The 25,842-nt window shown below is 41.5% G+C and overlaps 1 protein-coding gene and 1 long non-coding RNA gene across 12 annotated transcripts in view; one reads left to right on the top strand and one right to left on the bottom strand.

Annotated features, from left to right (window-relative positions):
- LOC133388060 (uncharacterized) overlaps nucleotides 1-25,842 on the top strand; it is a 34,147-nt gene that overhangs the window by 4,802 nt on the left and 3,503 nt on the right. Inside the window, exons 1-6 of one of the 5 annotated variants that reach the window (XR_009763645.1) lie at nucleotides 12,890-12,918; nucleotides 13,960-14,043; nucleotides 18,360-18,515; nucleotides 20,378-20,797; nucleotides 21,384-21,527; nucleotides 22,543-24,518. This is a non-coding gene — a long non-coding RNA (uncharacterized LOC133388060). Of the gene's footprint in view, nucleotides 1-12,889; nucleotides 12,919-13,959; nucleotides 14,044-18,359; nucleotides 18,516-20,377; nucleotides 20,798-21,383; nucleotides 24,519-25,842 lie in introns of those variants that run through there. The other 4 variants (XR_009763648.1, XR_009763644.1, XR_009763647.1 and 1 more) reach the window with 4 other exon arrangements.
- SEC16B (SEC16 homolog B, endoplasmic reticulum export factor) overlaps nucleotides 21,140-25,842 on the bottom strand; it is a 67,074-nt gene continuing 62,371 nt past the window's right edge. For 6 of the 7 annotated variants that reach the window (XM_061634193.1, XM_061634194.1, XM_061634197.1 and 3 more), the window contains 4 exons: nucleotides 25,364-25,481; nucleotides 24,991-25,055; nucleotides 24,624-24,707; nucleotides 21,140-22,890 (listed from right to left, as the gene is read on the bottom strand). In XM_061634193.1, coding sequence (XP_061490177.1) covers nucleotides 22,819-22,890; nucleotides 24,624-24,707; nucleotides 24,991-25,055; nucleotides 25,364-25,481 — 339 coding nt within the window. In that variant the 3' untranslated portion in view covers nucleotides 21,140-22,818. The remainder of the gene's footprint in view (nucleotides 22,891-24,623; nucleotides 24,708-24,990; nucleotides 25,056-25,363; nucleotides 25,482-25,842) is intronic. The other variant, XM_061634196.1, reaches the window with a different exon arrangement.

Genomic DNA, 25,842 nt, shown 5'->3' on the forward strand with positions numbered 1-25,842 from the left:
AGTACTATATGGCACCCGTAACATGGTGTTTTGCCAGAGGCAAGAAAGTTCGGGATTTCAAAGACCATGAAACACATTTGTGGATAAAAATTTAGTGCTTTATTGTAGCAAAGGTAATGTTTCTAGGCAGGCTATAGACAGATAAAGCAGCTAATGAATGCAGTTGTTATTTTACATCTCCTTTCAGCCGTTGGGAGCCCCAGACAGAGATATTCCAGCTGGCCCCTACACAGTACACCTAACTAGCCTGGGTCTGTGCTGAGGCTACCTGAGCAGGGGTTAGGGACCCTTATTTATACTCAAAACAACCCCTGAACCTGGGTGCAGGTTTGCACCTGTGACTTCAACTAGCTATACCTGTGGGAATGTTTTTTTTTTAATTTGAGTCTCACTCATCAGACTTTGTTTATTAATTTTGTTGGTCAGTGTTGCCTGCTTTGTAGCAGCCTGATTCATTGCAGCTGCCTTTGAAGGCCAAGCTCCCAGGGCTTAGCAATGTGTGTGAAAACATCCTCCCTAACGATCTATTGGCATCCACTATCTATTTTTACCAGTTAAGAGCCTCCTTTACCTCATTTGTGTTACATCAACAAAGCTTCTCAGACTTACGTACTATTGTATTCTACATAGGTCAGGTGAGAAAGACAGCAACAAGCCCACCTGGCTGGGATACAGGGGCATGAGACAGGAGTAAAGGACAGGGGGATGGAGCATGCCACACTACACCTCCTCGTTACATCAAGATGTCTTGTGGTCATTTTCCATACACATGGAAAACACACCTTGAACTTGGCCTGGTAGCAAATCAGCAAACAGTACAGATTTCAGAGCAGAGGTTTTATGTGCTGATAGGCCTCACTCACATCAGCAATCATGCCGCAGCATTCTGCACTAACTACAGCCCCCAGGTCAGGTTGTGCTGCATGGGGATTTCTGTGACCTTGCTGACTCATTGCCAGGATATATTTTAGTTTTGGTTAGGAACCGACTGGTTGTGGGATGCTGAGTTTTCTGCTTTACTCATAGGAATCTTGTTGTGGCTGGTATGGTATTGCATTTAGGAAATCATCACTGTCTTTTCTTTTTCTATTTGCATTTCATTTACCTCTGACCTCAGTCCCTTACATCCATAAAAGCACCAACAGTGGTTCCATGTGCTCAGCTCAACTCCCTTAAACCGACTGATAATGAATCTTGTTGTTTGCATGATGGCCCAATAGTGGTAAAAGAGAATTCACTTACTAGGAAGTGTGGCTGCAATTGCTGTTGTTCCCAAGCTACTGCCTGTGAAAGTAGACCAAGCCATATGTGTTTTCTCTCTGACAATTATTACTCACTGGATTGGGTTGGCTGTCAAAGTGAGTTTATAGCAACCCACAGGGTAGGCAGGAAAGGGTAGAGAATCTTCTTCCTCTTACTCATTTCTCAAACCTCTTTCTAAAGTGAAGGGTCAAGTCTGTAAAGAAATTTGGAGCAGCCATGTTAAAAGGCAGGGACAGGGCATTCCAGGCAGGGGGTTGCCAACCCTGCTTTCATATGTATATCTTTGCAGAGGATCCATAGTGAAGCCTTACCAACAGAACAATCTAAACTGTATCTACTCAGAAGTAAGTCCTATTTAGTTCTATGGGGCTTAGTCCCTTAGTAAGTGTGTTTAGAATCACAGCCTTCAGGGGCATCCATCTTTACTTTTGAGTTCTCCCATCTAACATCTTCACAACACTAGTCTCCCTTCTTCCTTCTTTCTTCCGGTGTCTGGTCTGGCCTAAGGGCATTTAAACCCTTCTTGCCAGAAGCAAGTAGGCTAGATTAAATGTTCCCTACCCAGGCTCCTTAAGCAGGTGAGAAAGAATGATCCTGTCACTTCATATGAGTGTCCTGAACAAATACACACACACTCACACTTGTGACAAAAAAATCAATTTTCTCAAGCATCCCTTCTCCCTCTTCAGACATCAAAATGTCTTGGATCAGATTTATCTTATGAATTAGGACTGTGCACTGGATTTGGTCAAATCACAAACCAAATCAGGGGGATTTGGGCCGATTTGTATCCTGTCTGAATTGGGCTGAAGCAGCCACAAATCTCAATAGAGTGGATTGGTTTGTCCCAAATTGATTTGTAGAGATGTATACAGATCAAAACAGTCTCTGATAAAGCCAGAGGGTGTCTCTGAAATGTAGCAGTTTATTAGTTTCAAAACCATATAAGGAGAATGCCAGGGTGGGGAGAGGAAAATGTCAACCTACAGACTCATTTTTCATTTTCATATACAGTTTACATATTCCATATCATTTTAAAGATTTCCCAGAATTTCATTTTCTGGCAATAGTTTTTCAAACTGACATTTTACACATGAGTAAAATAACTAGTAGTGTGGCTTGCAAGGTGATTCAGAATTTCTCTAGTTTCCCCCCCCCCCCGATCTTCAGTTAAAAGACTTCTCCAAGAAAATAGACAATAGGTTAATAATAACCCTTTATTGTATTGGCAGTTTGGCTTTCTCATTTGGTAAAGTGAAAAGAAATGTTATGTTAATAAAAAAATCAGATGAACTTAGGACAATAAAATTTACATTGGTTGAGCATATTATGTTGGTCACAAAAATGCATGCTCTCCCCCCACAAATGAAAAGAAAAATCTGCATGTCTTATTAATTAATTGATTGATTTACATCCTACCCTTCCTCCCAATAGGAGACCAGGGCAGCACATTTTAACTTCTTTGAGTTTGTTAGCATTAAGAAAATATGATGGGATATAACCTGAAATGTGTTTTACATACAACAGTTCTTGTGACTAACATATCACCACAATGTGCAACTTACATATCATAAATGTATTGTCATGTGTGTCATTTAAATCACTTTTTAGGACTGTCATAATTCCTTCCCTGAAAATGTAATAATTATTATGCCTATTATTTGTACCATACTATCAATGTAGGGCATCTTACAGAATTGTACAAAAAAAGATAGGCACCTGCCCTCGAGAAGCTTATAACCTGAAAGACAAGTTGGACAAGAGGAGGGTGGGTTTATGTTACTTCTTTTAAAAGAAAGATAATATAATTATATGTTAATACATTTAGTAATTAGACAACTATTTAGGTTAATTATCAGTAAACGTCCACCTGAGCGTGGTTTAGAAAAGTGTAAAATTGGTATTTCTCTACTAGAACATCACCCCCTTTCTTGAAGCATGTAGAAGCTTCTACCAGCTTCTCCTCGGGTTTATCCAGGCCCACCCTGATTGGCTCTCCCCAGCTAGGCTAAAAAGGTGAGGTCATATATTTGTGGGTGTCTGTCAATGGATTGTCATGTGTTCCTTTGGTCATGTTATATTGGTCACAAGCTATTTGCCAGAAAACTTTTTTCCCACAGTTTCCAACAAACATTACCATACCTTTGACACTTGTCTGTGAAACATTAGCTCTTTACATATATTGCGTGATGTTTTTTCAAATTATTCATACTTTTAGAGAATCCAGTTATCCAAATTACATATACTTCTTGAGGTTGCAAGACTGTTGTGTTGGTCATATCTTTTAAAACACAATAAAAAGAGAGCATTTAAACTACATGCTTCTTGATTTTTGTAGGGAAGATCAATCCAGTTAACACACAAATAGTTTAATGTTAATTGGAGTTTAAATGATATTAGCTAGAATACAAAATATTATGTAAAGAAGTTTATAAATGTTATGTTGTCACTGAGGAATTACAATGAATTAATTTACAGGAAGGTGACAGAAGTATATTGAAGAGAAAGATGCTTTATTCCTTAAAGAACATGTGGAATTCCTTCCTTCCTTATGTGCCAAAACAAGCTTGTGGCCCAATCCTACACATGTTGACTCAAAAGAAAGCCCTGCACACTACAATAGGACTCCCAAAGAAGTGAGCATGGGGTTAGAGTAACTTTGAAGAATAAGGACAAGTTAAAATTCTCAGATAAGTCTGAGCAATTGTCTACTTTTATATATACCCATATACAAAAATTAGAATTATTTGGGAAATTTATAAAACTTTCACACTCACAAAACTCAACTTTTTTTTTAGAAAAGTTGTTCATTGATGCAATTTGTGAAAATCTGTTGTAGATCAAAATGCATAGAATATTTTAATGCTGTGACAGCATCCCCCCAGCCACCTTGGGTCCTGTGCCATTTGGGAAGTGAAATCCGGTCACAAGTGAGTGTACCCCTCTGTCTGACCACCCTTTCCCCACTTAAGAACTTGCTGCCACCAGATAAAGGGGATTTTAGTTCCCGGCTGCCCTTTATCAATCAGCCTAAATAACCTTGCTTGCATCTCCTGAAGCCTCTCAAGATAGTGTAGTTTTATGGCCTCTAGGCATGGGGTTGTCAAAATAAGAAGAGACCACAACAGGTTTATGAAACAAGATCTAAAGTTTACTAAGACAGAAAAATATGGAATTTTGAGAAAAAGATTTTATATGCAAAAGTTACAAATTTCCCAGTGAAGCAAAAGAACAAACAAAGGGTTGAGCATAATCCTCTTTCCCTCTTTTGAATTACATACCTTAGGGCCAAATCTTACTCTCCTTTGTTGTCCTCCATACAATCCTACCACATATCTTTTTGTCTCCCAGGCATACAAAAGCCTTTTTATGTCTCCTGAGTTTTGTCATGAACTAACTCCTCCAGGCTGGCTACCTGTAGATATAACCTTTGCTCCACCCAGCAGGCTGCAGGCACCTGATAGTTTCAAGCTTCCATTTTTCCTCCCTCAGACAAACAGAAGTACTGTCTCTCACATATACAATGGAGTTCTACTCCTTCCTCATTTGAGCCTCAGGCTAGAGCAACGGAACCCTCTAATCCCCAACAGACAGATGACAAAAGTGCTGCATTCGGATTCCCATACGAAACAGAACAGTCTATATAAGATCAGAATGCATACAAACAGTCCACCTAAACAAAGCCCATTTCCTTCATAATCTATTATAAATATAGAACTGAAAACAAAATAAGAGGAAATGCTATGTACAGTGTTAATTATGCATTTTCTGGTATAAACATATAATTAAGCAGCAACAACTATGGACTTCCATTAGTCTTCAGAAATATCTGGTTGGTTGCCTAAATATTGGCCTCTTTTAAGTCTTAGTGACATCTCTCAGAATCTCTCAGTAGTGGGAATTATATTGAAGAGCCACTGTTTCTCCTTTTTTGTTCCAGTTGAATCTTTGGAGATCAGGTTTTCTTTTTGTAAACATGATAATTTTCAGTTTTCAATACTTGTTCATATATTGGGGTTCCAGGTTGCATAGAAGCCTTCAAACCTGCAGCTGCATGCACAAAGGCTCTCTCACTGCATTCATGTAGACACCAGGGGGAAGAAGCTATTCAGCACAGACAACATCAGGGGTGGAGCTCCTCTCACATGTTCTAAGTACCATGCCTGAAAGGGGCTTCTGTCTTTCTGCATGAGGCCACTTTCCAAATGAAGTCTCATCAACAAGTTGCCCTGTTCATTCTGCCCAGTGCTAGAATGCCCCCCTCCCCAAATAAAGTTTCAGTAATCCACATGACCTGCAGCTGTGACTCTGAACATCACAGGTTGCTATTGTAAGTTAAAAACTGGGGAAGGAAAAATGTGTAAAGTAAAGCTTGTCGGGGGAAGTAGCTGGGTTTTGTATGGCAAGGAATAGGTTATATTCCAGCTATACAGCAATGCCGGTAAGGGAGGTTCACATCTATTTGGAATCTGCCCTAAAATCTCTCCCTTTGTTCTCTTACACCTAATTGACTGAGGACAGGCTGCAATTGCTGAGCTGTGAGGGAAAGACATTCTGCAGATGCTCAGAGGTAGTTTCTTTTGTGATTGCTTTACATATTCTAGGGGGGCGTGGCCAGCAGAGCTGCGAAATGGCTGCATAACTTCGCTGCTCTTTTCCCTCTGGATGGAAAAGCCTCCCTAATATTAAATCGGGACATAGTCTTATTCATAAATAAAAGCTATTTCAAGGGGGGAATGCTCCCCAGCATATTTAAAGGAAAAGAAGGCATTTTGGAGGACTATTTTAGATCACAAGACACAGAAGGCCCAAGTGCAGCAAAGAGACAACTACTAGACAAGATGGCTCCTGGATCTCAGAAAAGCTCTAAAACAGCACCTGCAGATGTGAATTTTGCGGCTGCTTCATGGAAGGAAGGGCTAGCTAAGCAATTTCAGTCTTTTAAACTAGACATAGCAAGTACCTGGGATGCCTCTTTTCAGCGCTTGGAGGTTAAACTGACAGACCTCGCTGCACATTTGGATGTAGCGCAATCATCATCAGAAGCACCGGATCTGAGCCTAACCAATTCAGAGGAACTATTGCTACTCCGACATGAGAATAAAATTATAAAAAATAAGCTGGAAGACATCGAGAATCGGGAACGTAGATTGCATATTCGTTTTCGTGGGATTAAAGAAGGGGCTGAAGAACATTCTGCGTCAATGGCTGCCTTTTTGGCAGCATAGTTAAATTCTGTACTCCCAGGCCTAGAAATATCGGTAAATGATTTCGAGCAAGCTCACCGGGCACTAGCTGCAAAACCCAATGATAAAGCACCCCCACGGGATATTATTGCTTGCTTTACAAGGTTCACAAAGAAAGAAGATTAAATGCAAGCCCTGAGAAAGTTTAAAGATTTGCAGTTTGTTGGCAAGCCTGTTATGGCATTACAAGATTTATGCCCTGATACGCTGCAAAAGCAAAGAAATTTTAAACCGGTCACCACCCTCTTGCAGAAGGCAGGAATCAGGTACCGCTGGGGATTCCCATTTCGATTGATTATCCCTAAGAATGGAGGGCTGCTCACAGTGAGCACCATGAAGGAGGCTCTATCACTCCTGACAGCATGCAACAAAGAACACCCTGAAGGGATCCAAAAAGAAGACCTAGAAGCTGACGAAAATGACACATGACAGAGGTATAACGAGCACTGGGAAAGCAGCAAGAAAAATCTTCACCCTCACAAACACACCCCTACAGAATCAACAGCTAATATCCATGCAGAAGCTCGATCTCTCACACCAAGTCCTTCTAGTGCAAGATGAAGAGACTGTGCATCAATACTCACATACTTCTGACAAATTCTCCAGCATTTAAATCTCCAAAATGATGTTGTTTGAGAAATAGCACACAAGTCACCCATATATTAATCTTGGTTGCTTCTAATATTAAAGGGAGGGGGCGCATGGGGGGGAAGGAGGGGGGAATTATAGTTCTTTTTTCTCCCCTCTTTCCTCATTCCTTCCCATGTGTCCCCAAGACTTTTTTCTTCTTTTTAACTCATGTTCCATCCGGGGGAGGGGGGGAAACAAAGGAGATGGCAGCTCTTTGCAGCGGTCTTCTCCTTTCCATATTCTTTTTTACCTTTTGGGCTTTCCCCCCAAAAAAGTTGTGTTTATCACAAGGGCCTACGCCCTGGATCTATGCACTTTTGCATAGATGTGAACTCTGTGATTTCAACCGAGTCTAAAAGGTCAGGCCTCTAATGGCACCGCTCAGGGACTTGTTCCCTGTAAAGAAGGTGCTGGTATGTTGTCCAAGTTTAGCATTTGTTTCATCAGTTAGACCCCATTGGGTAAGGTTTGGGGTGGGAAGGGGCTTGTGGTTTATTTTGGCTGCTATTATTAAAGGTGGCTTATTTTGGTTGCTATTATTAAACCTTCGATTGATGTATTCCAAGTTAAATTGGTGGTTGTACATGCTGGATGTTAAGGGAGCAGAGGGGGAGGAGAGAAAGAAGGGGGGAAGAGGTCGGGGGGGAAACCCAAAGACATTATGACTAATGTAAAAGTTCTAACCCTCAATCTGAAGGGGCTAGGTGACAACATAAAGAGGCACAGAATAACCCGTTATATAAAAGGTATGGCCCCTGATATTACCTTCTTACAAGAAATTCACTCACCCCGTACCTCTGAAACGCTCCTGAAGCATAGCTATTTTGACAAGCAATATTTAGCAGTTGGCTCTGCCAAGGCCTGTGGTACAGCAATTGTATTCAAGAGAAATTTCCCTTTTGAAGTGCAAAAAATAATTAAAGACCCAGAAGGGCGCTTAATTTTTTTAATGGGTCTATTGGAGGGTTCCCATTCAATAACAGTACGCATATTATATGCTCCAAACTCAGGACAATTGAACTTCTTAACTGCAGCATTTCGAAGACTAAAGAAAATTGGGAAAGGGGACTTTATTCTTGGGGGAGATCTAAATCTAAAAGGGCTAGATCCGGAATTGCTTGTTAAATCCAAACTGAAAAAATCAATTATTAAAGGCAAACACAAAACATTAAAGAAAAAACTACAAATCCTACAAATGCTGCATAAATTTGGGCTAAAAGAAGTTTGGATGGAATTGTACCCAGGGGACCATAGTTTCACTTTTTCTTCAAAGACCCATACAAACTATATAAGAACATAAGAACATAAGAAGAGCCTGCTGGATCAGGCCAGTGGCCCATCTAGTCCAGCATCCTGTTCTCACAGTGGCCAACCAATATTATAAATATAATGAGTAGGAAACTTATAACAAAACAACAGGCCTGTGGTGTTCTTGAACTTTCAGGCACCTGAACTTGAGCAAAAAACAGGGCTGTGTATGATTAACTTTTGATAAATCGATATGTTGCTTTAGGCCATAGATGTGTAGGACATGTTTCAATAACAACAGGTGTGCCAGGTAGGCCTGGCCGATCAGAAACAATGGAATATACTATGTGCTGGGTATGCATGGCAGACCAATCATAGTAGTATAATGTTGTGCTTGGTAGTAACTGGTTTCAACTGGCCTCAAAGAACATCAGTCAAGGGGACGGCAGAATAATGGTCACATTAGTTCAGTAAACAGAATATTGGAATAGGAAATATGCATCCATATGATGGAAGCTTACCTGTACACATGTTCATGCAACTAGATATTAGAGTTACCTAATATTATCTGATTGGTTTAGAAACACTGTAGGAGGGTGTAACCTTTATGTAATGCTTTAAGGAAATTGTATGATTAGTGAAATGATGTCACATGCTATGCTTAGTACTGTATAGAAGATCTATGCAGAGTAGGGTTGCCAGGCTCAGGGCCTGATCCTGATCCTGTATCTTTAGGAGAAGAGAAAGTCAGCCAAGTGCAGGTGTTCTTGCAACACTGTAATGAGAAAAACCACAAGGTGGAATCCTCCCTTCCCCCTGCACAACTTGTAAAGATACACGATCAGTAGTAGTGCTTGTCAGGACTGACATCAGGTCTGGCAGCTGTTCCCATGCTTGTTCTCTGAAGGTGGGTTGTCTTGTGTGTTTGTGTGCCAAGGGTCTGTAAGGGCCAGAGTCAGTCAGAGAAGGGAGAGCTTGATGAACAGTGTTCTCAGTTTCTTAGTATAACTGCTGTCCTTCCCCTTACACTCGCCACACTTCCTGTTTTGTTGTAGCTCCCTGTCACCCTCCCCCCCTTTGAAGCACTGTCTCCTTTCCTCTTCAACAGCCTGGAGGTATGGGACTTCCGGGAAGGGTGACTTAGCCTGTGCCTGCTTTTGAGACGGGCTCCTGCCTCAAAAGAAGCTTATTCAGATATATCAGTCAGTTTTTTCTTTTTTTTTTTGACTGATTAAACTTCTCCCGGGTAGGGAGAGACGAAGAGATTAACCTCAAAGCCTATTTTTGTTGGGACGACCAGATCTCATTAATTTATGGGACGAGGTCCAGCCGACGAAGGTGGGACGGATTTTCAACAGCAAGCTCTATCTGTTAAAGCGAACGTTCATCTTATCTTCTAAGAGAGAACGCATTAACAGGCAAGCACCCTTCTTTCTATATTTTTCTTTTACTTGACTTAAATTGTTGCTGTTTAAAAGAGATTTGCCAGATTGATCGGTTTTTGACATCTCACTGGGGAGCCGTAACTTCTCTCTGCTACGCACTAATTAATAGCTTATCTCTGTTTTTGTTGCAAAAAGCTGTCCTGGATTTGCATTCTAAAGATACACACAGAAGAGGGATTTCTATTCCAGATTTTTATTTTGAAAAATATTATACTGTTTTGAGACTACTCTCTTTTTGGTCTATTTTATTTTGACGAATCTGTTTCTTGACGATTGCCATTAATTGTTTCGATCCTGGGAACTGCATTTTGTTTACTTAACTATTGGAGAGATAAGGCTGTCTGCTCTGTTTATACTGTGATGTCACCAAGTCTGGAGTATTAACCCAATTGTTGCTGAAATAAGAAGTGGTTTTCCTATATTTTTCTTTTAAAATGGCAATTAAGAAAGTGGCTGAGAATCTGGAAATAACTATGTTTCAGAAAATAATGGATGAGATTGAGATAACGAAAATTGAATTGAGTAAAATGAAGCAGGAGATTAAAGATATAAGGGTCCCTGTGAGAGAGGTGACCCTGGAAGGGGTCCCTGTGAGAGAGGAGACCCCGGAGATTGGAACAGGGGTCCCTGTGAGAGAGGAGACCCTGGAGACTGGAATAGGGGTCCCTGTGAGAGAGGAGATCCCGGAGATTGGAACAAACGTGGAACAGGAACAAGATTTGGAGTCTATGGATTTTAGAAATAAAATCTATTGTTTGGAACTCAATGTTATCTCTGAAGAAATTAATGAAGATTCTAGAGATAAAGTTATCAATGGCATGGATTATCTTCTGGACTGGAATGATGTGATGGAGCCCAATATAGAGAAAATCTATGGAATTAACTGCAGCCATGTGACAATGGAAAAACTTTTAAGAGATGACCCAGTGTATTTTGAAAAAAAGAACAGAGATATGATTTTACAGCAGTATTTCAGCAACCTATTCAGAATAGATGGCAAGAAAATATTTGGGATAGAGGTAATTCCCATCAGACTCTTACTATATGACTATGGCTTTGACAGCAAGATTATTATGGAATACTGATAATGGAAGATTGGATATTGAAATTACTGGACTTAACAAGACTACTGAAGATGGAAGATGGAAAATGGAACTAATAGAGATAATAGAACAATGGCTACTGAAATTACTGAACCTAACAGATTCTGATGTGATGGATTAATTGAAATGTTTATTTTGACTATGGTTATGACAATAAGATTATCATAATTAGTAATGAGATGGATTAATCGATATGCTTATCTGGAAAAAAAAATTGATAGATATATTTCTTAAAGAATTGAAATTTCTCTTTGACTTTTTGTGGAAAGAATAAAGTAATGTTTATGAGATTTGATGATTAAGTAAGATAACTACTGGAGGAAAGTGATTTTATAATATGACTTAAGAGACAGGATTGCTATATATTATAGACTTATAACTGATTTGATCTTTGACAAATGGGAAGTCAATATTTTACTCTTTATTTTTTATTTTTTTTTTATTTTTTTCTTTTTGTTTAACTATTTTTGATTTTGTTTTTTGTCTTTGAATGTTTTATGATTTTGTCTTGTATGTTTTATGAAAATTTGAATAAAAATTATTGAAAAAAAAAAAAAAACAGCCTGGAGGTATGACTGGTACCATTGAGAGACACACAGTAAGGAGGAGTAAACCAATAAAGATTTTTAGGTTGCAAATCATGATCCTTACTTACATGCAAGTACGGTTGCCATATTGCCCAGTTAGCCAGGTTTTACCCGGATTCTTTGCATGCCACCCAGCACCTGTTTAGCCCCTTAGGTGGCCTGGATTCTCAGCTTTAATTTAAAAAAAATTAAGTTTCTAGGTGGTCCGGTTCTCGAGATATACATAAAAACATCAGCCACCCCCACCTGTTAAATCTTTCTTTAAACAGTACTGTATAGCTCTTCATAGCTTTAACCCTGCCCGTTCAGGATTGCAGCCAATCAGTGAAGCCAGGGTTGCATTTGGTTGACCTGAGGCAGTGTCTAGAAAACCTCATTGCAATGCCAGAAAATGGTGGTTTCCCCCCGTTTATCTGAAAATCTCATAAATTGTGTAAGTATATACATTTCAGGTTTTTTTCCTCTTGTGTGCAGGAGTCAGATCCTGGGCAGTGTTTTGAAAACCTTCCCAATACTTGCTTTTGTAAAAGCAATGCTAATCCCATATGCCCAGAGTAAATCCCATTGAATTCAATAGGACTTACTTTTGAGTAGACATGGTTATGAATGTGCTGAAAATCAATGGGACTTTGGAGTGAATGTAAAATAGAATTGTGTTTGTGTTCTAACTCTTTCTGCCTCCTCTCCAGTCCTATTTTAAAGCAAGTAGGCAGGGCTTACTTAGGTATTACAGTTTTTATTCTGTAGGAAACTAATACTGATTTTTTAAAAACTAATGCTGATTTTTCTGCAATGACCAACTGGTTTGACAATAAACTATTATATGGGCTGTATGTATTTATACATCTGCAGTGTGTGCGTGTGTGTATGGAGTCTTTCCAACACCCCTGTGAGGTAGGGTTGGAAACCAAGGCAGCTCACAAGAAGAAATAAAGCCATTTAAAATCCAATAACCATAAAAACAAGTATAAACAGCGTAAAGTGGCATGATTCAAAATTTTGGGTTGTGTGAATGAAGTTGCTTATCACTTGAGGTTGCATTTCTGTCCCTGTTTGAGTAAGCCCCACTGAATACACTGGGACTTGCTTCTGAATAAATAAACCTAGGATTGCACTATAAATATCTTTACAGTTTGTGTAAATAATAAATATATTTGATAGTCATGCTTATATAAATATTTCTTCATTTATCATATTTTTGGTTTTTGGTTAGGAATCCTGACTGGTTGTGGGATGCTGAGTTTTCTGCTTTACTCATAGGAATCTTGTTGTGGTTGGTATGGTATTACATTTAGGAAAGTGTTGCTGCCTTTTGTGTTGTTTTTTCCTATTTGCATTTCACTTATCTTTAACCTCACTCTGTTACAGCCATAGAAGCAACAGCAGCATATGCAAGGTAATTAACTCCCATTAGTGATAAGAGCAAGAATTTATATTATAATTATTATTTTAATTAAAACAAGAGGCTTATGAGTACTTTGAAGAGGACCAGATATTTATTTTCTTTCTGAGCCCAGGACTGGGTCTTTCATGATGCCCAGGGAGCAGGAGAGTAGTCGATAAAACAGACATCCTGGCATTGGTAATCTAATTAGCAAGGTATGTGTGGGGTTGTTGCACACTCCCAGGCCCAGTTTCATTTTGAGTATGGAGGTGGAACCTGTGTAGATGTGGTTGATCAAAGGGAGAAGAAATGTTGAGTTAAGCAAAGCTCTTACCAGCCGAAGCTGGTAAAAGGCACTCCTACCATATCTGTAGAATGCTTTCAGTACAAGCTTTTTCAGCTCAGTCTCATCTGTTAAATCCCACCTACATGCTTATAAATCCCACTAAATTCCTCCCATTTCTGTTCCATATGCTCCAGGTCAGGGATGTGCTAGAATTCCACCCAATTCAGATTTGGTACCAAATTTTCCATCAATTCATTTATTCTCTATAGTTGCTGACAGGATTTTTATGTAGTGATTTTTCACTACTATTTTATCAGTATTTCATTTCATTTATTGATATTTCCTTTTAAATTATTTATATTCCCATTAAAATTATTGATAGTAATATGAATTTTTTGCAGGGGGAAAAACAGATTGGTAAAAATAGCAGCTAATCCACAAGAATGAACTCAAATGGGTACTGGCCTGTTAGATCGACAAAATGCTTTTAAATCAGCACTGGCCAATGGATCCCATCCCTACTCATGGTGCTCTTTTTTCAAACTTGAGGGCTATTTAAAGTTGTTTTAATGTCAAAATTGTAATTATGTTAATTATAGTGTGGGAGCTAATGGAGCTATGTCAAGAAGACAGTTAAGTTTTACTGAGATGACTGCCATGAATTAGGGACAGGTAACAGCTGACCTGATATGTTTTGCAGACTTTTCAAGAGGATTTTATTGTAAAATTCTTAAACAGGCTGGGTTTTAAGTAATTATTGCCCTCAGTTTCAAATACAGAAGCAGAATGGATGCTGAATCTGACCTAAGACTCAACCTCACACCAAACATCAACAAACTGTAAGGCAACAGGTACATCCATCACATTAAATATATTGATTTTTTTATTTTAATTCAAGTTGTAGTACAATATAAATAAGAGAACCAATAAAAATACAATTAAAATAATACAGCATTTAGCACAGCACATTACAATTACTACCATGGACAGGAAACTCATTAAGTGGTCCAAAGAGGCCCTCCGCAATTTTCAAGTGGTCCATGGGGGGAAGTGTTTGGGAACCCCTGGCTTATAATTGTAATTGTAGTTATAGGGTGATTGTGCTCATGAAAAATTCACCCTCAGGGAAGACTTAAATGAGCAGATTTCTGGGGCTTCTTCCAGATGAGGCCTTTGTTGTGCACTCACCCCACCTTATTCATTGAATTTTTCAGAGGGTCCTCTACTTACACTGCTCCTGCTTTTAAAGCAGCGGCCATTCCTTAAATGGAGGCTGTCATGGTCATGTCACAAATAAAAAAAATCCCCCCAAAATAATGTGTGTGGGGAGCACAGCTAGGGGGGTAGTGAACTGATTTGCCCCACCCTGCCTACAGGACTGGTGCTTGGGGTTACTTAATGGTGAAGAAAGGGCATGCCAAGTCACACTTTATTTTTCTTCTTCTTTTCACATGACCTGTAGGTACTGAATGCCATTGTGAGGCTGAGCCCTGGCTCGGATTAGCAAAAGGACCAGAGTGCGCTGAAAATTCCATTATATTTTATAGATCAAGTTTGCATAATCCCTGACCCATCAAACTAACCCAGACCATTTGGGCAACCCAAGATGGGCTCAGTAAACCACCTGGCATTTATTGCTGCTTGTCTGAGACTACAAACTAGGGAAGTTGTCAAGTTGTCTCTTTTTTCTCTCTTTTTTGGAAGTTAGCGCGGTGGGAGGGTTTTTCATGTGTTTGACACCTGCCTGTCGGTGTAGCAGGTTGGTTTTAAGAGTATAGCCTGCCTGCTATATAGGAAGGATGTGCTTTCAACATAAGTGGGCAGGGGAAGGGAACCAAGGGGCTGCCATTAATGTTGTGGAGGGCAGAGGGAGATATGGAGTGGGGAGGCAATTATGTCATCGGGGGAGATGGAAGTGCAACAGGGTGTTGGCTGTCCCCAAATTGTCTCCCCATTCAAATAGTCTGGATAGCCGCGGTGTCAGCTCCCCCGGGTTGAAAATGCAGCTTGTGAATGCCAGGTCAGTGAATGGCAAAACGATGGCCATTCCGGATTTGATCCTGGATGAGCACGCTGACCTGGCTTGTATCACGGAGACCTGGTTAGATGAAGCTCTCCCAGCTTTGCCCACCAGGTTTCTCTGTGCAGCAGCAGGCAAGACCTGGGGGACGGGGAGGTGGAGTTGCAGTAGTCTATTGTGATGCCATCCCCCTGACCAGGTGCCCTCTCCCACAGTCTTCGGGGTTCGAATGTGTATATTGAAGTTGGGTGGCCAGGACAGAATAGGGATTCTGTTGGTGTACCGCCCACCCCGCTGCTCAACAGTCTCCCTTCCTGAGCTAGCCGGGGTAGTCTCGGGGTTGGTGTTGGAGTCCCCTCGGCTTGTGGTATTGGGTGACTTCAACATCCATGCCAAGACTGCTCTGTTGGGAGTGGCTCAGGATTTCATGGCCTCCATGGCAACCATGGGTGTGTCCCAAGTATTATCTGGCCCCACTCATGTTGCTGGTCACACTTTGGACCTTGTTTTCTGTGTTGGATGGGATGATGGGGATCTTGGTGTGGAGGAACTTTCTATATTTCCGTTGTCATGGTCAGATCACTACCTGGTTGGGTTTAGACTCACTGGGACTCAGAACCTCTGCAGGCGTGGGGGACCGATTAGGATGGTCCGCCCCAGGAGGCTGATGGATCCGGATGGTTTTCTGATGGCTCTTGGGGATTTTTCTGTCACCATGGCAGGTGATTCTGTCGAAGCCCTGGTTGACCTCTGGAATGGGGAAATGACCAGGGCAGTGGAGACAATTGCTCCTGAGCGTCCCCTCTTACGGAGTGGAGCCAAACCAGCTCCCTGGTTTACCAGGGAGCTGGCGGCAATGAAACGAATAAGACGGGGACTTGAGCGACGTTGGTGGAAGACTCAGTGCGAGTCTGACTGAACATGGGCTAGAGCCTATCTAAAGGCCTACTCTGTGGCAGTGCGGGCTAAGAAGAAACTTTTCTGCCACCATTGCATCTGCTGGGAGCCATCCAGCGGAGCTATTTCGAGTGGTCAGGGGTCTTTTAAACTCTGCCTTCAGGAGGGTAATATAGACCACTCAACAGCCCGCTGTCAAGAATTTGCACGGCACTTTGCAGATAAAGTCGCTCAGATTCGCTTCAACTTGAACACTAAAATTGATACAGTCCTGATACAGGGGATGTAACTTTGGCTCCTGCTTGTCCAATAATAATGGATTCCTTTCAATTTGTACAGCCCGAGGATGTGGACAAGATCCTTGGAGAGGCGAGAGCCACCACATGTTTGCTGGATCCTTGCCCTTCCTGGCTCATCAAAAGTGCCAGAGGGGGACTGGTCGAGTGGGTGAGGGGAGTGGTTAATGCTTCTTTACAACAAGGCAGAATTCCATCGTGCCTAAAAGAGGCAGTTGTACGGCCTTTGTTGAAAAAGTCCTCCCTGGATCCCTCCATAATGGGAAATTATCGGCCAGTCTCCAACATTCCAATTTTGGGCAAGGTAATAGAGCGTGTGGTGATTGCCCAGCTCCAGAGATTCTTGGATGAAACGGATTATCTGGATCCATTTCAGTCTGGTTTCAGGCCTGGTTACGGGACAGAGACAGCTTTGGTTGCCTTGGTGGATGACCTTCGCAGAGAGCTGGACAGGGGGAGTTGTGTCCCTGTTAGTTCTACTGGACCTCTCAGCGGCTTTCGATACCATCGACCATGGTATCCTTCTGGACCGCCTTGCTGGGATGGGACTTGGGGGCACCATGTTACGATGGCTCCATTCCTTTCTGGAGGGACGAACTCAGAAGGTGGTGCTGGGGGACTCCTGTTCGACTCCTTGGCCATTGACCTATGGGGTCCCTCAGGGTTCAGTTTTGTCCCCCATGTTATTCAACATCTATATGAAACTGCTGGGAGAGGTTGTCTGGGGGTTTGGGGTTCGGTGCCATCAGTATGCGGATGACACTCAACTCTATTTCTCCTTTCCACCTAAAGCCAAGGAAGCTGTCCTGGTCCTGAACCAGTGCCTGGCATCAGTGATGGACTGGATGAGGGTGAACAAATTGAAACTAAATCCAGACAAGACAGAGGTGCTCCTGGTCAGTCGAAGGGCAGATCAGGGAAGAGGGATTCAGCCTGTGCTGGATGGGGTTACACTCCCCCTGAAGACACAGGTTCGCAGTTTGGGTGTGCTCTTGGACTCTGCTCTGAACTTGGAGGCCCAGGTCTCGGCCGTGGCCAGGAGTGCCTTTGTTCAGTTAAGACTAGTGCGCCAGCTGCGCCCGTTCCTGGAAATGCCTGATTTGACTATGGTGATGCATGCCTTAGTTACATCTCGTTTAGACTACTGTAACACGCTCTACGTGGGGCTGCCTTTGAAGACTGTTCGGAAACTTAAACTGGTACAAAGAGCTGCAGCCAGAGTATTAACAGGGGCTGGTTACAGGGACCATACAACTCCCTTGTTACAACAGCTCCATTGGCTGCCAGTTTGTTTCCGGTCACAATTCAAAGTGCTGGTTTTGACCTTTAAAGCCCTATACGGCCCAGGTCCAGGCTATCTGTCAGACCATATCTCCCTATACGAGCCTGCCCGGGCCCTGAGATCTTCAGGAGAGGCCCTTCTCTCAGTCCCAACACCCTCACAAGTGCGAATAGTGGGGACGCGAGATAGGGCCTTCTCTGTGGCTGCTCCTAGGTTCTGGAACTCCCTTCCTAGGGAGGCACAAATGGCCCCCTCCTTGCCATCCTTCCGTCGGCAAGTAAAGACTTTTTTATTCCGACAGGCTTTCGGGATAGAAGGTGTTTAGGATTGGGCTTTACAAGGCTTGTTTTATTGTTTTATATTATTATTTGTATTATTTTAAATTGTTTTTAGATTTTTAAGTGCCTTTTAAGGTTTTAAGGTTGTGCATAGTTTAATTGTATTTTAATTGTATGTTTTTCTATGTTTTTAACTACATGCAGTTCTATTTGTAAGCCGCCCTGAGTTCCAGTTTGGAAAAAGGGCGGGGTAAAAATAAAGTTTCAATTCAAGTTTCAATTCAAGCCATATTACAGTCTGGTGGGGTATGGTCATCTTGGCTAGTTGCAATTTGAGCTGGCTTGCCTTCCATTTTTCTCACATGGTAAGCAGGTTCCTTTTTTTGTGTTATAGGATCTTCAGGATCTGTACCTGGATGCAGGTGAGATTCTTGAAGCTCGCCAGAACTGCTTCCCAGAGCAAGTGATTATCAAGTTGCTAGATACCCTTCAAAACCAACTGCTCACTCCACAGCTTCTTTGATATTCTCAGAAGTCTTGAAAACAAAAGGTAAAAGGTCTCACTCCAAATCACTTTACTGCTCTCATTTCTACAGATTTCATGTTACCAAAACAGTGAAAGAAAACCTTATAACTTGTGCAACTCACTGGGGTTTGACATCTGAGGTGTAGTATTGAAATAATATATGATAATCTAATTGATAAACAAGTAGAGCCACACCAGCTCTCTGGAGAAAGGGGGGAAAGATCCTTTGTGGGTGCAATTTTTACATACATTTCCAGCAAACGTGCTCACCTCTCTCAATTAATTCAAGTTAGGGATCCCTGAAGAACTTTATGAACCATCATGAACACTGGGCAAGCCAGCCCTCCTGGAGATGGGGCAGACGTCTACAATTATTTTTATTGCTTTTTTGATATACTGTGGTTGATGTTTTGGCATTCCCAACTTGGGGAGCTTGCAGGATCAAGTTTTAATGGTTAAGCTAGGGGAAAGTTCACAGCCCAGATCCTTTTCATATAAATACGGATCCTCATTTAAAATTATGTTGAGACATAATTGGTTAAAAAGGAATACCTCCAGGATATAGCAGAGTGTCTTCACCCTAATTAACTTCCTAAATCTAGTCTCAATAATTTTAGTGGATCTGTTGACTGCAATCATTGCCCTTGGGGAAGAGCTATTGGTTCAGTCAGAAATATGGGGGGGGGAGGGAAGATATATCTGGAAGTAAACTATGGCAGTGGAGGATGGATGCTTCTCAGTGTAGTCAATAAGGGATGTGATTCAAGCAGAGAGAGAAAGGGAAGCATTCATAACGTTTTACGTGCTCCAGTTTATTCTTGCCAGCTAGCTACAAAACATCAAAGTCTTGCTCAACAACCTCTGGTTACATTTGTATCTCTCTCACTCCTACATACAGAGAGAGAGGGAGAACACATTGGCTTCGTTTTCCAACTCTTTGTTGATTAGTAGATCAAGCCAATCTCAACAGCTAGGAAGAAGCCAACAATCAACCTCTACAAAACCTAGAGAAACAGTTATGTCTTCACTTGACACAAGCAATGATATTCCCGTTAAAAATGTATTCATATAGTATAAATGATTCCTGTGCCCTTCACATATTCCATCCTATCTGAAGAGGAAGTAGTCTTATCTATTATGTTTGAAGAGCTTCTGGTATTCTTTTTTACAGGTTTGTGTAAAAGCCAGTACAGAAAAGAATGGACACTTTATGAATATAAATTATTCCCCAAACAGTGAATGTGTTAGAAACATTTAAGAGTAATGTTTTAGAACTTGACACATTACAATATTATACTTTTATTAACCACTTCACACTCAGAACAGAATGGCAAGGAACAGCAGCTTCTGACCTTGGCAAGCGAATACATAAGACACGTGACTAGAGGCTCCACTTTCTTTAGTCAAAATCACCTGTACTAAAGTACAACTGACCTACGCATATGGTACAGAAACTACAAATCGGTGCTTTTAACTAAAAAAAGTGGAACAACAGTGAAAACCACAGCATGTTACTTATCTATAATAGCTACAGAGATGACAACAGGTCCAAAATTAGCGGAGGGAGAATGTCTGGATATATATCCTGGATGCATTGGCACCACATGGCCTCCACTTGGCATAGCTTCTGTGAAGGCCTCCTGAGCATTCTGTCCATAAAGCTCTATAACTACTATCTTGGAAACAGCATCATTACATTTATATGTTAGCAGCTTAAGGCAGAAGCAGAAACCCCTCTGTTTTGTTCATCACAATTATGTGTGTGTATATATATATATATATATATATATATATATATATATATATATATATATATAGTGATTAATGGAATCCTTATTTCAAGCTTGAGCGAAGTGCTGTTCCTCCTCGTTTCCTTTTATCGATAGATACATATATTCAGCTTATGACAAGATGAGGCTAAAAACTGTCCTCCCAAAGCCTCAACAGCTGAAGGAAAACAAAAGAAACTGATTTCTTCTACAAATTCTTGGAGTTAATGACTGAGCATTACAAGCCAGGCAAATTTGTTTTCTGCATAAAGGAGTTACGAACTTTGGCAACATCACTAGATGCTGGGAACAAAGTAATAAGGAAAGACCATCATCGTCATACCTTGCTTGTGAGCTTCCAGGAGGCCCTGACTGACTACTTTTGGGAATAGAGTGTCATGATAGATAAACCTGGGGCTCACCCACCAGGCAATTCTTCAGGCAATTCTTATGCTCTTCACCAAGAAACTGGGGAAGCGGCTGTGTGAAAAATTCCCCCTGCCACATGTGGATAGATGAAGTGGCATGCATGTCATGGTAAGTTCCCACTCAGCAAATGGCCTTCTTTGATTACTCATGTTTGTAAACAGCAAAAGCCTAGGAAAAATATATCCTTTCATTTGTAACCAAAAGCCAGTACATTTCTCCTAAAGAAGCTACACACCAAACTCTTGGGTTCTTTAACTCCATGAATTAAGTGTAGCAATTGGAAGGAGGACTTAATTTGTGTCAATATATTAACTTAGTTCCATTGATTGGCAGGGGGAGGTAACCTCTGTCATTATTTCTATACAACCCTTCCACCCGTTCACTAGCAGAAAGATGGGTTAGGTCTTGGTGTTTACTGGTGTGCACAAGACAATCCCCCCCCCAAACATACACACAAAAACCTGGCTTGCCATTTTAATAGTGCTTTTATTTAAATGGGGATGGGACAGATAATAACTTGGAGCATCAACTGTTTTGTATGAGAAAAACAAAGCATGGTAGTACAGAGTTAAAGGCTAGTCCCATATATTCCCTAAAGTCAAGACATGAGGAAGAAATGGGCTCTTCGGACCCTACAAAATAACTCAAAGGCCAGAATTTTCCTGCAAGAGTATTGTACTTATGTCGTTTGCAGGTTTCCATAGGCATTTGGTGGGCCACTGTGAGAGCAGGATGCTAGACTACGTGAGTCTTTATTCTGATCCAGCAAGGCTCTTCTTCTATTCTTCTGGAGCCACTCCAAGTAGAAATGTTGTCCCATGTGCGTACTGTTGAGTTGGTGAGCATAGGACACATTCTTTCTCAAGTACACTAGGTCAGCTATTCTTCTAACAATTATGATTTTGGTGAGGTACTGGGGAAGAGGAGCCCACTCATCTCCTCCATGAGTATGTTCACAGCAGCTTTCACAGACAGCAGCATTTCAGCCCAAGTGGAAAGGCAGCTCCTCACTCAGAGTCGGTACTCACATCATCTCAACTCTCTCCAGAAAAACCCTCAATTATCTTCACCAGTCCTTCCCCACCTCACCCAAAGGAAGGCTGCCAGGCTTACCCCTCTCCTATTGCTATGCAACAACGCACAACCATTTTAATAAAAATCCAGCTCCTGAGGACTTTATATAGATTTCTAGTAATGTTGGATTTCATCCAGTCATTCATAAAGGGGAAAGGGGAATTACACTGAACCAAATGCAATTTTTGCAGCCTGATTATTTTGCACAAACCCTTGGACATTTAATTTAGAAATAAATCAACAGGACTTATTTCCAAGCAATTATGCAGGTTAGGAGTTTACCCTCCTGTGATATGCAACACCCCCATCCTATGCATATTTATTTAGAATTAAATTCCACTCATTTCAATGGGATTTGCTTTTAAGTAAATGAGCATAGGACTGCAGCCTAACAGTGTGATCCTATACTTAAAAGTCCCATATTATTCAATAGATTTTCTCCCAAGTTAGTGTGTGCAGGATTACAGCCTCAGTCCCTGTTGCTATCCACACTTTCTTGGGAGCAAGCCTCATTGGACTTATTTCTTCTAAGTAAATGTGCATAGAATTGGCCTGCATGGCTTGTAAGATTCATCCACACTGAATGTATGTTGTCAAGTGATTGCAGCTCTGACACTATGAGGGTAGCCTTCCTAAGGAAGCAGCTGTAGCTGCTAAGTTCCTTCCTGATCCCCACTTCAATGGGGATTACTTCTGGGTAGACCTGGTTAGGATTGCAGCTTGTAAAAGGAAACAGGAGTTTTCCTAGCATTCAGTTTACTCCTTTTTATCATTGCCAGGACCAGGCCCAACTTGAAATATCTTCCTTTTGTCTTTGTTACACGTGAGAAGAACCACAACTGAATAGCACCTGCTTAATGGTACTTTCAACAAAGAAAAGGTGGGAAAGATACATGTTCATCCCCTCAAACTTTTATTGATACCATTTTTTGAGAGTTGTATTTGGGGGGGGGGGAGGACGAGCAGCCAGCTGCCTAAAGGATCAGACTTGTTATCTTCAGGGAAGGGGATGCTTTCTGATCTGCCAGAGGGCAGAAATATCTTGGTGTTTTTTATTATTGTGGAGGAGGTGGATACTGTCGCTGAAAAATCCTTTGCGGGTGTCTGGAGACTGTGGGTGTGATAACCTGTTAATAAAGAAAGAATTATGTTAAACTTATAAACCTTGCTCCTCAAAAATCATGCAATCAAAAAGGACATGGAAATTCAACAAACATTTGCAGATATAACAATTTGGATCTATCCCTCCAATTTCTCTGACTTTTTGTATTGACGCGGCCTGGGCACTCAGAGAGACGAACAAGGCAGACTCAGCAGCAGGTTTACTTAAAAGGAAAGTGTTTATTGGATAACTTTTGACCCACAGGTGTACGCAATAGGGTGGAACAGGCTGTCTGGCTCTGCACGAACATGGACCAGTCTGAACACTGAACTGGGCAACCAGGAACCCTTTTATAGGATACATATTTACAGCACAGTAATGAGCAACTAATTACTACAAAGGATTAAGTCACGGCTTTCCCGGGCATAGCCCTCCAGTGATGGAGGCTCCTTCCTAGGGCCATACAGCATAACAATAGCTGATAAGCACAGCCTCTAGCTTCCTGGCAGGGAGTTAATTGCTCCAAGGTCTACACTATCTGGTTAACAAGGCACCTTCCCAGCATCACACAGCACTCTTGGCAGAGCATCAGACTGGAATGTCTGTTAGCAACCTCAGATTAGGCCCCAGGTGGCTCTGAGCTCACATTGGCCGTCCTTGACCCATCTCCCTGCTTGCTTAGGTGCTGAATGCTAAACCCTAAAGAGAACTAAGGTGGGGGGGAATACAAGCCCCCCATGCCTACACACAGCTATTCTGCTGGTGAAGATGCTGAGCCTTTGCCCACCGGCCACTACACTTTTATGGACACAGATTTTGAGATGATTAACAGAATTTTAGGCACATGTCTCAAATATTCTTAACTCTGCAGTAGAAATGATTAAGGTGCCAACCTTGAACCCTGTCTCACACTCAAACCAATGTAATAAGGCACCTGCATCATTCTTGCTTCATGAACATTGACCAAGGATTCCTTGGTACAAAGTATACAAAGTGGTACTTGTCTGTGAAGCCAGCCAAAAAAACTACAATGGAGAAAATTATGATAGGTATCATGGTTCTTATCCAAGTGGAGCCTACATGTACCGGCAGTATACTTCCAGGGACAAACAGCAGAGATAAGTCATTATTACCAACATGCCCTGACAGTTGGCTACTATTTGAAACAGAACATTGGACTACAGCAGCCTTCCCCAACCTGGCGCCCTCCAGATGTTGTTGGACTACACCACCCATCATCACTGGCTGTTAGCCACGCTGTCTGGGGCTGATGGGAGTTAATAGTTGAAAACATCTGGTGGGCACTAGGTTGTCTCCATGTTACAGAGGCCTCAATGGCCTCAACCAGAAGTTGGGCATTTAGTATCATTGGTTCCCATATTGGAATTGCTTTTTAATGTGTTTTTAAACCTTTTTTAAAAAAATGTTTTCAAAGATTTTTTTTTAATATATTTTAAAGTGTGTTTTTATGATGTTTTATAATGTTTTTAGTGCTTTTGTTTGCAGCCCGGGGCTCCTGCTGGGAGGAAGGGTGGGATATAAATAAATAAATAAGTGTCCACAGTATATAGGCTGCGCCATGATACCATGCTGATGTATTGTGAGAGGGTGGTATGTAAACACCTTCATATATAAAATAATAAATAAAGTCTGGACAAGGTTGATTCTTGTGTTGTCACCATCATTACTGTAATTTCTTTGTATATAGCTTTTTGGCAATGCATGAACATTTTTCACACATACAAACAAAAACCATACCTGAGCAGGATTAAAAAGTGGAACTGTTCCTCCTGCTGGGGGTGGAGGCAAATGATCAGGGCTGCACTGTTTGGAGAAAGGAGCCTGAAACATGAACCAGAAAAGTCAAGGCATTGGACCTGGGAGTCAATGAAACCCAGAGGAAATACCAGGATCCCTTGGTTGGGGGCGGAGTAGCGGGGGAATTGCCAGAGATATAGGACATTATATTGGGAGAAATGCTGTCAAGACAGCTGGATTTAGACTTCTGTCAACAGAGCTAACAGCTTTGTTTAATTGGATTCCTGTCCTGCCCCAGTGACACAAAGAAGAAACCTTCCAAGATACAGGTCTCTCCTCACTTGCAACATGGTTTTCTTCCTCTCACCTGGTCTCCAGCATCTGGAAGCATGGCACCTTTCCTGTTGCTTTGGCCTAGTGGATTTTTGGTTCCTGCAAAGAAAATGGTTGGGGGGTTTTCTCCTTAAATGAAAAGAAAAGCTGATCCATTAACAATGGCTTGGATACCAAGTAGCATAAGCTTATTTCTGTTTGTATGTGAGGGGCTTTTCCATCCTCCTGGTTGTTGCCCCTTTGCCTCCCCTCTCCCCATAAAATCTGCTACAAAATATTGGGGGAATCTCCAGAGTTACTTTGTGGAGTACTATGTGCTATAAATGTTTGCATACAATCTGCCTTTGTTACAACCTATCAAGAATACATTCAGCAGTTTGTTCAGAAACATACAAGAATATATTTACCAGGAGAGCTTTTGGGAAAAGGGTTACCATCTGTGTGAGGTAGATGAGGAAGAGGAGGAAGTGATGGAGGCCTCATCTCACCTATGGGAGGGAGGAATGGTGGTGGAGCTGCTTTCTGCTGCAGAAAGGAAATCATACATCAGTGATGAAACCAAGCAGGATTTGCCCTCAGCCTCCTTGTGATGGAATCCTGGCATGTCCGCCCCCCCCCCCAAAAAAAATGAAACAAAGGCATACTAAATCTATTCCCCAGGATATTTACAAGATATTTGGAATTTGAATAGAAAAGAACGGCATTCTGAACTTACAGGCCAAAAGGACCCAGCCTCCACATTCAAGAGTCAAAAGGGACCCCATTCTTAGTTTTTTTTTGGGGGGGAAGAGCTCGCTAAAGAGTTTTTTGTTGCACATCTGCAAACCTTAGGGTTCTCCCAGGCATGCAAATATATCCCCCCATTTTGGCTGTAGTCCACTTAGGT

Source organism: Rhineura floridana, chromosome 6 (assembly GCF_030035675.1).
Source record: "Rhineura floridana isolate rRhiFlo1 chromosome 6, rRhiFlo1.hap2, whole genome shotgun sequence".
In the NCBI taxonomy this organism is placed as follows: Eukaryota; Metazoa; Chordata; class Lepidosauria; order Squamata; family Rhineuridae; genus Rhineura; species Rhineura floridana.